We start from the raw sequence: 13329 nt of genomic DNA, 5'->3' as shown, positions 1-13329 counted from the left end.
CTGAACAACTATCATCAGCCGCTGATGAACGATGGGTTTTTCCATAACATCCACTTCCACAGTACACTGAACTGCTTCGGCTCCCAGTCAACGATCGGACCATCGATCGGCCGAAACATCAATCGACCGTGCATTTTCTTTACGCTACGGTCACACGGTTTTGCCGATCAAGATGCGTTTACTATGGATCCAGTTACGGGTACATCGATACTTGAAATTAGTTAAACGTCACGAGACGAAATATGTCGTTGAGTTGCATAAATGCAGGCGTATTGACGCTATGTTGAATTGCCCATGGAACATTTCCATGGAATAACAGAATATATGCTTTTCACATGTACGTAACCTTAACTCGCAGGAAGCGGAATCAGTAGGGGAAAGTGTAGATCGGAAGAGACTGGGTACAAATAAATCTACATCGACGATAAACCTCCGCTAAGTATAAAGCCAAGCGAAAAGCCGGATAGATTTTTTACTATTCTTTCTTCTTTTTTTTCGTTTACATCGTACACAGGCTAGTCGCTAAATTACAACCCCCTTTAGAGGTGATCACGGAGCTATAAACTAGCGCTGCTGAAGGCGGGCCCATGGGAACCACGCCACGCACACTCCGCAGATCTGCGACTTGATCTTAGTTAGAAACTGAAACCCCGCTGGCTCATAATTTTCCGTTCGTTTCAACGCGGCTTTATTCTTCTGCCTTACCTGCATATCTCCTTAAATTTTTTCCTCCGCAGTCACTTTACCGTTTTTTATCACTGACTTCTCGCTTCTTTTATCATTTACTTTCAAAAAATCAAGATACAAACGTGAAAAGATTTAGCCTTTCCAACCATGAAAGAAATCATACGAGGCAAAAATTGATGCGCTCGGATTTTATAACATAAAAACGTTTCGATTCGAATTTTAAATCGATAAGAGACCGATTTTTTCTTACACGTTTTTTGTCCCTGACTCTCATTTCGTGTGATTAATGCCTGAATTCGGGAACATTCGCATGTGGCCAAAGTCACAGTTTTCATATTTTAGCAGCCGTATAATTCGTCTAGATTGTAGATTCGTTTGAAGCGAGACGTTAGTCGTTGGTATGGACAGTTTTTTTATTCCGCAATAAAATTACTAATAGTAATTGGACGAGGTACGTCAGAAACACGCTCATCGTTTGCAGAAATTTTTTTGCTACTCACGTTAATATCCCACGCTCATTTGAAGATCATAAAACCGCGTATCTGACGCCATTTTGAATCCCAAATTACGTGCGGCTTCTTGAGTCCCAAGTCATAATAAAATAATTGCGTTTCGTGCAAACTCCGAAGCATTGCGGTGAAGAAACGGCGGATCGTGGTACCTGACGAATCTGAGACTCCATTTGCGTGATCGATTAGCCTAAGTATTTGTCCGTGTCTAGTCAACCAGATTCAGAACTCGACGAAGTAGATATTCACGAGCTCTTTCTACGTGTTTGCGCTTTTTGCAAGCCTTAGGAATCTCGCCAAGTGCGAAAAATACATGCAAATATTAAACTGTAAACCTACGGTATATAGAACGTAGATAAAGCTCGGTATATAGACGAAGCATCTGTTCGCGGAGAGTGTAAGAGCCATAAACGTGGATGCCAGGAATTTAAGCGTTCACGCAACGGATTCGAGCGAAGACGGGCATTTTACACGCAATTTCGCTAACGAGTTCCTTTCAGTGCGGTGAGTCCCTGAAAATAATTAACGTCCTGTCAATCGATGTGCGCCAGGACGACCGACGTTATAATTCCCAGCTACCGCTTCATCCTGCAGCAAATTCCTGGCTTTGCAGACAGCTTTTGATGTTAAGGAGTGCGGCACGCATATCTCTCAAGCTTCGAAATCTTCTTTAACCAATTGCGAGAAACGTATATATAACTTCATCACGTAAGGGCAAAATTCAGTAAAATAATAACTCAAAATAATAACTCAATTTTCAACATTCGTGTGCGAAGCCGAAGCTTTGATTCTTCGTCTTTCAATCCAGAATAATAAACTTATTCGTTATAAGTTACGAAAGAATTGTTTCATCGATACAAAACTTGGCATAAAATTGCTTTTACCAAGAGAAAACGGTGAAACTAAGTAGATTTACATGCGGATTAGTCACCTCAGGCTTTAGTTGTGAAACATAGTTTTTAAAGATTACGTAAGTGATGCGACTTATTTTTAGATTAAGCGGACCTCAAAATGTTGAAGTAACGATTCGGGAAGACTAGGCAAACACTTATTTTTAACTGACTAATGACTGTTACGAGTCATTTAAGTAATCATGACAACATAATTCAATTATTTTATGGATACACGGTCGGTATGGTAGGATAATGAACGAACAAATTTCAGGGTTAAATGAATCACCCAACTTCCTATCCTCTTCTCAACTTGAAAGTTGGATTTTTTGCTACTTCTTCAACTGCAGTGATTTCGCGGTTGCTTTGATTAGAATCGATTAATGGCAGCAGAAAAAGAAACTACGTTATATTTCATGATTCTCCCGCGTCCCGGGCTGCCCGTTTTCAAGACACCCTCGAGTAGGTATCGGTTGTTCATTGTAAGTGAGTATCAGCGTTGAAGAAGCCCTGGAGGTATGGGTCAGAGGCAAGGATCGACCTGTGACCTTTACCTCGGAGTCTCACCACTTCCGGTTTTTTTACTATCACTTACAGCAGACCAGCCGTGACTCTGGCGTTGGACAGAGACCATCACCGATCGTTGCCGCACCTGTTGCCCACAGTGCTGACGGTGCAGCAACAACATCAATACTAAACCGACGCCATTTCGCGGCCACGGTTGGAAAGCCCAGCGACGAACACCCAGACGCGAATTGCAGGCGGTTTAATTGAACATAAATCGTTCATAAGACTCGCGTTTGCTCAAGCTTTTAAAAAGACTATCTTATATGAGTTATCTCTTCGCTCTTTCACAGTCGCTCTTCTCTCTCCTCTCTACCGCGTTCTAGGCGGCCTCGACTATTTCTTGTATTTCTTGACCACCCTAACGAACGTAAAGGATAGATTTAATATCGGAACCACGTTCACAGCCGATTAATTATTACCTGCTATCCTGATCCTTTGGACGTGGGAAAAGTTACCTTTTATCTCCGTCTTCTATATCCCTTGAATATCGCAGCTAATATTATACCAAAATCGATAGACTATACTCTCCGCTTTTGTCACCTCTTTGCATTTATTGTTAGTTGAAGTTGCAGAAAAAAAAATTTTCCCCTGCCACGCTCAGTTCATTCAATAATTTTTTTCCGACTATTCTGACAATCCCAGCTGTGACGTTAAAATTTTCGGAACTGTAAGTTGATACAGCAATTCTGATAATTTTGCGATAGTACCAGGCGATAAAGTTACTGTTACACCGTAGAAGAAAATATTTCACACTTTCTCATCTCAAGACTAGTCTCGCGAACAGTTTTAAAATCGCGTGGGCATTATGACGCGAAGATCTCAGAGATTGTCACGTGGTTTAGTAAGGGGACTCCGTGAACGTTTGAGAGTCATATTCAAACGTTAACGACGCCGATGCGATGGAGAGAAGTTGGTTGTCATCGTGAGATCAAGACGGGTCCGAAGCATGTATGCGATAGTAAATAATAGATATTACGGCGGTTTACGAGTTGATAATTGCCACAAGATGAATGAGGCATCACTGCACGTTCCTACATACCAGTTGTATTTCAAGTTAGACTCGATTTCCCTCCTTCATTCCGATCCCCAGCTTCACCTCGCTAGCAGCGTGCCTATCAATTCTATCCTTCGTGTATACACACGTGCGTCACATGCTAATCTGATCGACTTCAGGTTTCCTTCAGGGGAGACGCGGATGACGCTAGCTTCATTTCTACACTCCAAGGAGTATCTCGGGATCTAGTTGGGCTTCGGCTTATCGATATATACGGCCGGTTGGTCGGTGAACCGAACCTTATTGGCTGCCTCGGGAACTGAGAAAGCGCAATTTTACACTGTCGCAATGGTCCCGATCGCCTTGTGATCAGTGCCGCTTCAACGCCTGGTCGGAAAAGATGGCACACAGCAGATATGCCGGGGGGGGGGGTTGTTTCGTGTCGCGGATTCCAATACAAGCTAGCAACCTGCTGCTTAAATTCATTGCCAATTGCGTCTTCTTATAACGCGCGCGTTCCGTCGTGTAATGAACTTCCAACAACGATTTTTACCTCGATATTAACTTCAAGTTTCCTGCAATACCGACTGCGCAAAAGCTCATAATTGATCGCGGATTCTCTCAGAACCGTGTACGAGTATATAATCGTGAAAGCTCATTACGCCGCGTTATCTCGGGCTTACAAAGTGTAATCAGACTCTCCGAGTCACCGTCCACTTAATCTTTGACGGCGACCTTCTTTCTTGCGGATGCGCGCGCGCTGCGTCAGAGTTCAAGTTGCAGAATCCCGCGACTAATTCAGTCGCGCTTACCTCTTGATCGCGACACTGCGATTAGATTCGACACGATGCTCCCCTCAACGTCCAGAAATGCTAATCGAGGCCTAGGGACTGACCTTGTTTCACCGCATACCGACTGAGTTACCGATGACCTCCCTGAGATCCTGTCAGCTCTCCGCAACTCTCGCATCTCGATTCACCTCCGGTGTCTCCAGCTGAGACCAAGCGCAGACGTTGTAAATCTTGGAGTTATAGAAAATTCTTGCGTGCTGGTTTATAAATACATTTCTCTGCTCAGGGTATAAGTTCGTTCCTCTATTCTTCACTCACATCTCGTTAGAGGTTCACCTTCATCCGGAGCGTTTCAACCGCGATTCCCCTCATATTCCTTTAGTAAGGTAAATGAATCATGGACTCTCTGCTTTTTTTATATATATATAAATTATTATTCACCGAGTGCTAAAGCTTTATGGATAACAGTTCCTGGAGTTGATCTTGAAGGATCAAGACGGACGATTTATCTGATGAAAATAACTAAGCATATTATCGGGCTTTTGAGTATTTTATAATACAAATTATACATTCGAAATTCAACAGTTCAGCTGAGAGGTGGATAAATTACATAAGATAATATGATTAGGAATACAGAAAGAGCGAGTGGTGAAAAAAAGAACTTTGTGAATGTTACTTAAGTGCGTTACATAGTTGGGAATCGCAGCTTGTTGTGAGGTATGCGCGCGTGGGAACCCCCGCAACGCAATTACCTCTGAGGCATGCATCGGCTAGGATATATCCACACATATGTAACAGGTATATAGAGAATTCGCAACACGCTGATCATACCGCGCATCTGGACGTTATAACCAAGTTTTCCTCGCGTTGGTAAGTGATTCCGTTATTAAACACGTCACCCGAGTTGAGTTTATATCGAACATTAAAGAGCCCTCACGCGAACCAACTCAAATTTCAACTCGTGTTAATTTTTACTCCACGGATTATCTCGCTGTCGTCGTTGCTCGTTCTACGACTGCACGCGATCTGGCCTACGGCACGGTGCACCCTTCACATATGTTTACTATACACCGATCCGAACGTTAAGGAAATCACACATTTTTTTTGCATACTGCAAATAATAACCCAGAACCGTCGTCGAGAAAATATTAATATAGTTTAAAAGATCGCAATTTCTATGCAGTCGAATAATTAGGCAGATACTTGACACTATCTTTTGTTCATTTCATTGTCGGGTGATGGATTTCCTCGACCTGCAAATATCTACAATCAGACTTCATAATGATACCAATTTTAGTGCAGCTATTCAAATCAATATACTGGAAAATTAGAATTAATTTTAACACTGACTATTACATGCTTTTGTAATAAGTGTTGAAAACCCTAGAAGTTTTTTATATTAGGGTAAAAAATAAGCTTTTAACTACGTAAAGTTTTGTTTCAAATAATTTCAAATGCGCGCGAAATATACTTGAATATAATTGAGCCAGACTTTCGTCCCTTCTCCAATGTCTAGCATTCCTTTCCTGTTTTCAATAACAGTTTATTTGGTGCATTCGGGTGTGTTTGAGAATTTATGTGACTGCCCTGTAACTCTGACTTGATAGATGATTATACACATCTGCTGTATCGAATCCGCCATTGTTGTACCCGCTTATACTATAAGAAGGCTGATCTTAATCGCGATCAATAGACGGATATAGATGTTTCTAATATCAAGCGAAACACAATGAGACAAGCGACCCGAATTCTTGGGGATTCGGGAAGAGAAATCGCAGAATTACAAAAAGAAAAAATTATATACCAAAAACAAGAATTTCAATTAAAAACAAATAAAACGTATACAGTTCATCGATGTGATCGTCAGTAGCATTGAAGAATCAGCTATCGCAGCCATTACCGTTGGTAATTGTATGGTGAATGAGGCCGTTTGCCTTGGGCAAAAGTCCGTGATAAATTTTAAGATAAAAACTTGTGGAAAAAACTAGAAATAAGAAATTACCCAAATATCAGACTGCCTGTATAAAAATTCAAGTAATCTACAATCTCAATACTAGTGCGCAGACTGGGAAATCCGATATTCTGCAATCTAAACGATTAAGTGATTGCATCGTGTTCTGATACATGAATTAAGGCGAAATTTATGCTTTCATAGATACTTATTTTTTATATTCAAACAAGTTATAAACACGAAAAATAAAGAAGGATATAAATTAACTACATCTATAATTCGACCACTGTTTTTGCACAATATCTTTCTACCAAAAAACCACAAGTTTTATGCAGAAAATGAATGTTAGCGTTTATGATATTTTTTTCACCTCGTGCCACGAGTGGTTTTCAAGTTTTCAAGGTATTTCCTAGGAGCGATTAAAATAAATCATATAACCTGCGGCGTAAGTAAATGTGCACCTATGGTGGTGCGATTTAAAGGCGAAGCGCGAAAGATCCTGGGCTAGGTAAGGTGGGGTTATGCTAGGTTAGCAATAGCTCAGCAATAGTTCAGATAGCGATCTTACTCGTGCGATGGACTCGGGGCTCTGGACTTACCAGTGTTATGCCGTTGTGTACACACCCGTTGACCTTTGACCCAACCCTTCTATCCATTCCTTATATCCTACGTTCCAGGGACCAGTTCCTGATTCTCCTTTGGCTGCGCGTCGAGCCCCGATCGAGGCCATAGATGTTACCCGTCACTTTGTGTATTGTAAACGTAACGTGCGCATCGAAAGGTCATGACGCGTTCCTCGCGCGCTTCTATATCTACCTATGTAGGTACGTATAATATACGTCAGTAGGTATATAAATTTGATTTCTCCTGCACGCAACGCGCATGAGTTTCATCGCCGTTGTACGAATACTTTCGAAAATGCATAAAATGGATTAAAACAACACATTTCGGTTTCGAAAGTGATCGACACCCTTGTTGGATTTTTCAAACCGGATCATAAATTTATTTGAACATTCATTATGCAAAGTCAGTGTTGATCCGGTAGCTGTTCAGTGCGAAGGACAACCAGTGACTGCGAATCGAAATTACGAAAGAAAAAAGTGAAATAATAATTCGGCGGTTGTAGTCGCAGCATAACGATATTTAGGAACCAATATTAGGTATCCGTGGAATCGGACTTCAGCGATTATTTTACTCGGGGATTTATATTTCCTACAGGTAATTATATGTGGCGGTCAGTCACGCACGAGCCATACACGGATAGGTAACGGAATCTCATGTGCGATTATACGGATTGAGAATTTATTAGTAATCAAACGAATCAGTAATTCAGCCTTTCGCTTCTCGCGAGGCTCTCCCGCCATTCATTTATATCCTTCTCTATATCTACTGCTGCGAGATAAAGCCGGTTCGGGAGGTTCAATCGAGCCGCACGAAGACCTTCACTGACTCCTGCACAGGTAGACAGACAGCCACCGTAATAATCAATCGCTTTGCTTGATTGTTTCAGGGCGTGAGACTCCCCGAGTAACCTCGGCTCTGGTGGGTGACGGAGAGGGCCGACTGATCGCCACTCCAGTGCGCAAAGAACGCATAACCAGCAGGAGCAAGGAGGACCTGGCCCAGGAGGCCGCCCTGATACTCGAACAGGTCGGTAATTTGAAGTGCGTTGCCCGAGACAACAAGGTGCCGTCTCTTCCTGGTAAATTCAGCACCCTACCAGCAAGGAGGAACAAGAAACGACCAGAACTTCCATTGGACGTCAGACGCCGGAGCGAAGAGATCGGTGTTACCACTGAGGATCTAGTCGAGATACCGAAGGCGAAGAAAAAGGCGTTGGAGAGGAGCGCGAGCGATGCTAGTGCCAGGAAGGTGAAGAACCCTATCGTCAAGTTGTTCTCACCTAAATTGGAAAGTAAGGGTAAACCCGTTACGCGGAGTCACAGTGACGCCGGTACCTCGACGAGCAATCGACCCCAACGCAAGCGAAGCGGTAGTGAGAGCGAAGAAAGTTCACACGTGAGCGCGATCAGAGCAAAGAAACAGCTGTCGCCTATAATCGAGGCATCGCCACAGGTTGACGCTCCGCAACCTTTCAATTTTAGCAATACTTCGGAGGCGAAGAAATCGAAGAAGGAATCAAGAGACGAACAGAACGAGGCCAAGAAGAAAACCTTGATACCGGAAATCACCGTAACAAGTCCGTCGAAGTCACCGAAGTCATCAAAGAAAAGTAACAACGGTGGAAAGCCGAAGACACCGACGAAAGAGGAGGAAAATTCTGCACAAGACGAAAAGGAAGGGGCTAAAAAAGACACTGACGAAGTTGACTCAACGATGTTGCACAGCAGTCGATACGATCAGCAAATCGGTGAGGAGTCAACTATTCACAAGATGATCCATAGATTGTCAAACGACAGATCACCCCCGCCCCATCTACCGAGGACCTTGGTAACGCCGAGTCCTGGTTTCGGGCATAACAACAACATGCCCTTCTCTTACACCCGACCGAACGAATCGAGCCCCACGTCACCACCGGGCGGTGTGATTTACGCCCAGGTGCAGATGGACAAGAAAAAGGCTCAGCGAAGTCACTCCGACAGCGATGAGGGCCTTGGTCTTGAGCGCAAGGATTCATCCAGGGAGAACAGTCCGGCCGAGAAAGATTACAGGAGGGCCGACTATGCCTACAACAGTGATCTTCACCGGAACAACGAGATCAATAGCTTCAAGTCGCGGTACGACGAGGAGAAGAAGAACGCGACAACGCACTTTGGCGAGTTCACAAACAGCCGCGGTGAATACGTATCGAGAACGACCGAGTCGAAGCGCATGCATGATCTGAACGAGATTGATCGCGGCCTGTTTGGCAAGCCGGAGAAGTATACGTCCACCGTATTCGTGGATACTTCTGACCGCGGAAGAGCCGACGGCATGGATTCCCGGCGCAAGGACAACGGAGAGTTCAATGTCAGGTCCCAGCTGCAGGACAGGGGCTTTTCAAACAAGACGAGCGAGCTGAGCGCCAGGCGAGACCTGCTTGAGTCGAGGATAAAGTCGAGACTACTGGCCGACGAGATGTTCGCTGCGAAAAGTAACAAAGTGGAACACGAAATAATCGACAAGCCGATCGTTCCATCGCCGGTGATACCGAATCGCGTAGCATCCCCGAAGAGGTACGTCGACACCTATATCACCGAGACTCGGACCAACAGTAACGGGGACAAGTATATATTCGAGAAGGAGCTTCATCAAGACAATGGAAAGGTTTACGGGTACGAGAAGAAGATCACGAATAAAATACCCGGAGAGACGTACGTTGAGCAGAAACCGAGGGATGGTTACACAGTTGAGACAAGGACGAACAAGTATGGCGACAAGTATATCGTTGAGACCCGCACGCACGAGAGTTATGCGGAAGACTTCAAGCCCTTCCTAAGTGACAGAAGCAGGACCAGCCCGGAGGAAAGGTTCCAGACCGCCAGGAATCTCGGAAGTCCCTACAAGCCGCCCGCCTATGTACTCGACGACAATGTTGGACGCAGGTCCGAGTTCAAGGAGAACGTGTCACCGATACTTACGCCGAAGAAGTTCAGCGATCAGAAGCTCTCGAAGAGCGATGATTTCCTGGGCCGTGACGCGAGTCTAATCCGCGACCCATACGAGTCCAAGCCCAAGAAGAGTTTCGAAACCATGCGTGGCATCAGCAAGTCTTCTCAGCGGCTTGATCAGATCGGTGAGAACGCCAGAGTGAGGGCACTACGGAGTGAGTACACCACCAGGTCACACGAGAACTTGAGTACCGCCGACTACGTCAACGCCAGAGACCTTCGACGCTCGGTCTTGGAGAGTCCGCCCTTGGAGACGCGAAAGATCGCCTCGCCACCGATCGGTCAACACGTGGTTGACCATCTTCGAGAAAGGCCCAACGATGACTACGACACGGACATCTCTCAGCTGACCAACAGTCAACTAGGTAGCAAGTACTACAAGGAGACGAGGACCACCCAGCGGTACACGGGCAAACACCCTCTTCAGGACGAGTACGACAGTTCCCCACCCCGAATGCGTCCTGATCGTGGCTATAACTCCAGTCGGTACGACTCCGACACTACAGCGCGTGACTCTGTTCGTCGGGAAACGAGATACCTTCACCAGGAGGAGTCGACCCGAACGCTTCGCAAGGAAAGAAAGACGGATGATGAGGCAAAGAAGATGGTACGACGGTCACGCAATCATCTCGATTACTTTGACGACTCGGACGCTAGAGACAGCCTCCGCCGCGGCGTCAAGGTCAGCAAAGAAAGACAGGGCGGTTCTGGGCTCGAAACTTTCGACGAAAGCCCACCGGTCAGTCCAAGGGGCTTCCATGAGAGCAAGACGCGGCACACGCGCCATCATGAAGTCAGAGGCCATTCCGAACGAAGACACAGGGAGAGTCGTCTAAGCGATCCAGATCGTAAGGACCGGCTGGCCGACTCTGGAATAGAAAACGACTATAGGCGAGACTCCCAGGAGGCTGACCGTAGGGAACCTCTCGAGTCCGAAGACGAAGGCTTCGTGACGATGCGGTTCATCACACACGAACGCAGGCATACGGACAGAAACATGGACATGACGCCGTCCGAGAAACGCAGATACGATAAGTACGTCAGCGCCAACGGAGGCACAAAGTCTGTCACCTCAAAGCCACCCTCTGGTCTTGGCGACAATAAAAAGTACGAGAAAAAAGTTGCGAAGAAAAGTGGCAAAAGTGGCACTATGAGCAAGGTCAAACAGTTGTTTAGCAAGAAGGAGAAAAAGGCTAAGGAGGAATCACAAAAGTCATCGAAGAAGAACAACCGCATCAGCAACAGTGGCGCCTTAACCGACGATGAGGTCACCATGAGGTACCGTGAATATCGTGGCGATCAGCTGAGGAGCGCCAAGAGCGCACGAGACTTGGACCATGAAATCAACCAGGTAAGTGATCACCGAATCAATCTGTCTGATAATTTTTTAATAATTATTATGTCTCGGCGATATTATCTCATTCGTAAGGCTCGTAATGTTCTCTGCAGTTGAGACACAATCATTATAGGTTTGTTTAGAGGTTATGCGGCTTTCCTGTGACAATGTTTGATCTGATGCTTACATGGAATTACGGGTTCTTTGTTGTCAAATTTTTCAGGCATGATTTCTCTGTCAAAATGGTCTAATAGTTCTTTTAAAAGTGCCAACTACCTTTTACGTGATAAAAGCTGCCTTCAGTTTATAGATAATAGTCTTTATTGAAGTTGGAAAACCTTGCTATCAAATATTGGTAGAAGAACCGGCTTTCAACATTGTGGTTTTCCAATTAACCCAAGATTATAAACATGTACTAATAAGAGATTCTGATTAGCGGGATATTTCGGTGAACACGTTTTCACATTCACGTTAATTACCGAACTCAAACAGGAACCGAAGAAACTGTAGACGAGATCCATCATGATTCTCGTGTATGCGTAAACTCGTTGATCCAAGTTGTCAACTGGGCAGGCGGAGCAAAGATGTCAGCGTATAACCGTAATTAAAAATATCTCTCAAGTTGAAATTGCGTCATACCTAACTGTTCACTCGTGGGTCGACGGTTAGGCCGCTTTCGAGCGTCCGACGTCTCGAAGTCAATTGAGTTGACCGCCCACCTGTTCCATTTTTGGAGTATTTATCGCACGCGATGAAACCTGCACTGCAACGTCCACCTTGGTGTTTGTCTCGTCAGCCTTCTTACTAATTTGGTATGCTACCATTTGCGTGGGCCACTTGTATGCACACAGGGACTCGAACAGGCTAGAAAGCGATTCAAATGGCGCCTGTAATATCACAGGGCTTGTCATTAATTAACTTAACAGGAAATTGCAAGAACGAGGATTTTCGGAAGACGAAAATCAATTGACTTCAGATTACTGCACACTATAATTCATCTTACGTAACTGACTACAACACAGAGCTTCTGACAGTGATTCTGTAAACTACCTAATGACAAGCAGAGCGTCGCTGTTCTACGTTAAAGACATTGAAATTGGTTGACTATGCCACTGTCGTGGCTGCTTGTATTGAATTATTGAATTATTGAATCATTTTCCCGTTATTGCATGTCCAGTAAACATTTGTGCTATCCGATGCCTATGACGGAATCATTTTTCGACAATATTCTCCTTTCACCAGCACGCACGTAACAGTAATAGGTATAACACTATCATAACGACCAGACACGCGGAATTTTTTTTTTGCATTTTTTTTTTTATTAACCTCACCGTGGAACCTTACGATAGATGGATTTACCTGTAAAACTGGTTAGTAGGAATCAAGACTCTGGAGGTAATAACGATATTGATCAGTGGTTAGGAAATCTTAATTTCAGAGTTTGAAAATGGTTCTACAAAAGGTTCTACTGGGTTCCATATTCTAGCAGGTGTTATACCTGCGCTGATTCGGTCTAGTTACATTTGCATTTCAATATAATATCACTGTGTAGTCGTCTGTCATAGTTCAGAAGACAGTCAAGCGGTAGCCCACGCCTTAAAAATTGGCCAAATGCTCCGAAGGCGAAGATTAAGGCATAATCCAGGCCTAGCCTAGAACTAGGCAGGCTTGAGAGTTGCACAAGCCAAGAAGTCGTGCTGGGTAACTAGAAAAAGGCATTAGCGGTTTTGAAAATAAAACTAAAAGGTCTAAAGAGCGGAGGAGTGCCAGGCGGCATAATTAATAACAAACCGAATCACATCGGTATCGATCCATTATTTATTTATAATCACATCCCGCATCTAGGTTATTATACATGTCTAGCATTATTACAGTACTTGACTTTCCCGTTTCTCAGCTATAACTTGGAAATCTCGATCCTCGAGCGAGGTGGTCATATTTCTGTAACCTTGCGAAACAAACGAACATTTCGGATCGCATAAATCAACCTGTC

General features: G+C 44.4%; 1 protein-coding gene across 2 annotated transcripts in view; it reads left to right on the top strand.

Annotated features, from left to right (window-relative positions):
- Positions 1–13329, top strand: part of LOC124407439 — a 109677-nt gene that overhangs the window by 17548 nt on the left and 78800 nt on the right. For both annotated transcript variants that reach the window (XM_046883559.1, XM_046883558.1), the window contains exon 3: positions 7900–11351. In XM_046883559.1, coding sequence (XP_046739515.1) covers positions 7900–11351 — 3452 coding nt within the window. The remainder of the gene's footprint in view (positions 1–7899; positions 11352–13329) is intronic.

This window comes from Diprion similis, chromosome 6 (assembly GCF_021155765.1).
Source record: "Diprion similis isolate iyDipSimi1 chromosome 6, iyDipSimi1.1, whole genome shotgun sequence".
Taxonomy (NCBI): domain Eukaryota; kingdom Metazoa; phylum Arthropoda; class Insecta; order Hymenoptera; family Diprionidae; genus Diprion; species Diprion similis.
This window is presented reverse-complemented; position numbering and strand designations above follow the sequence as displayed.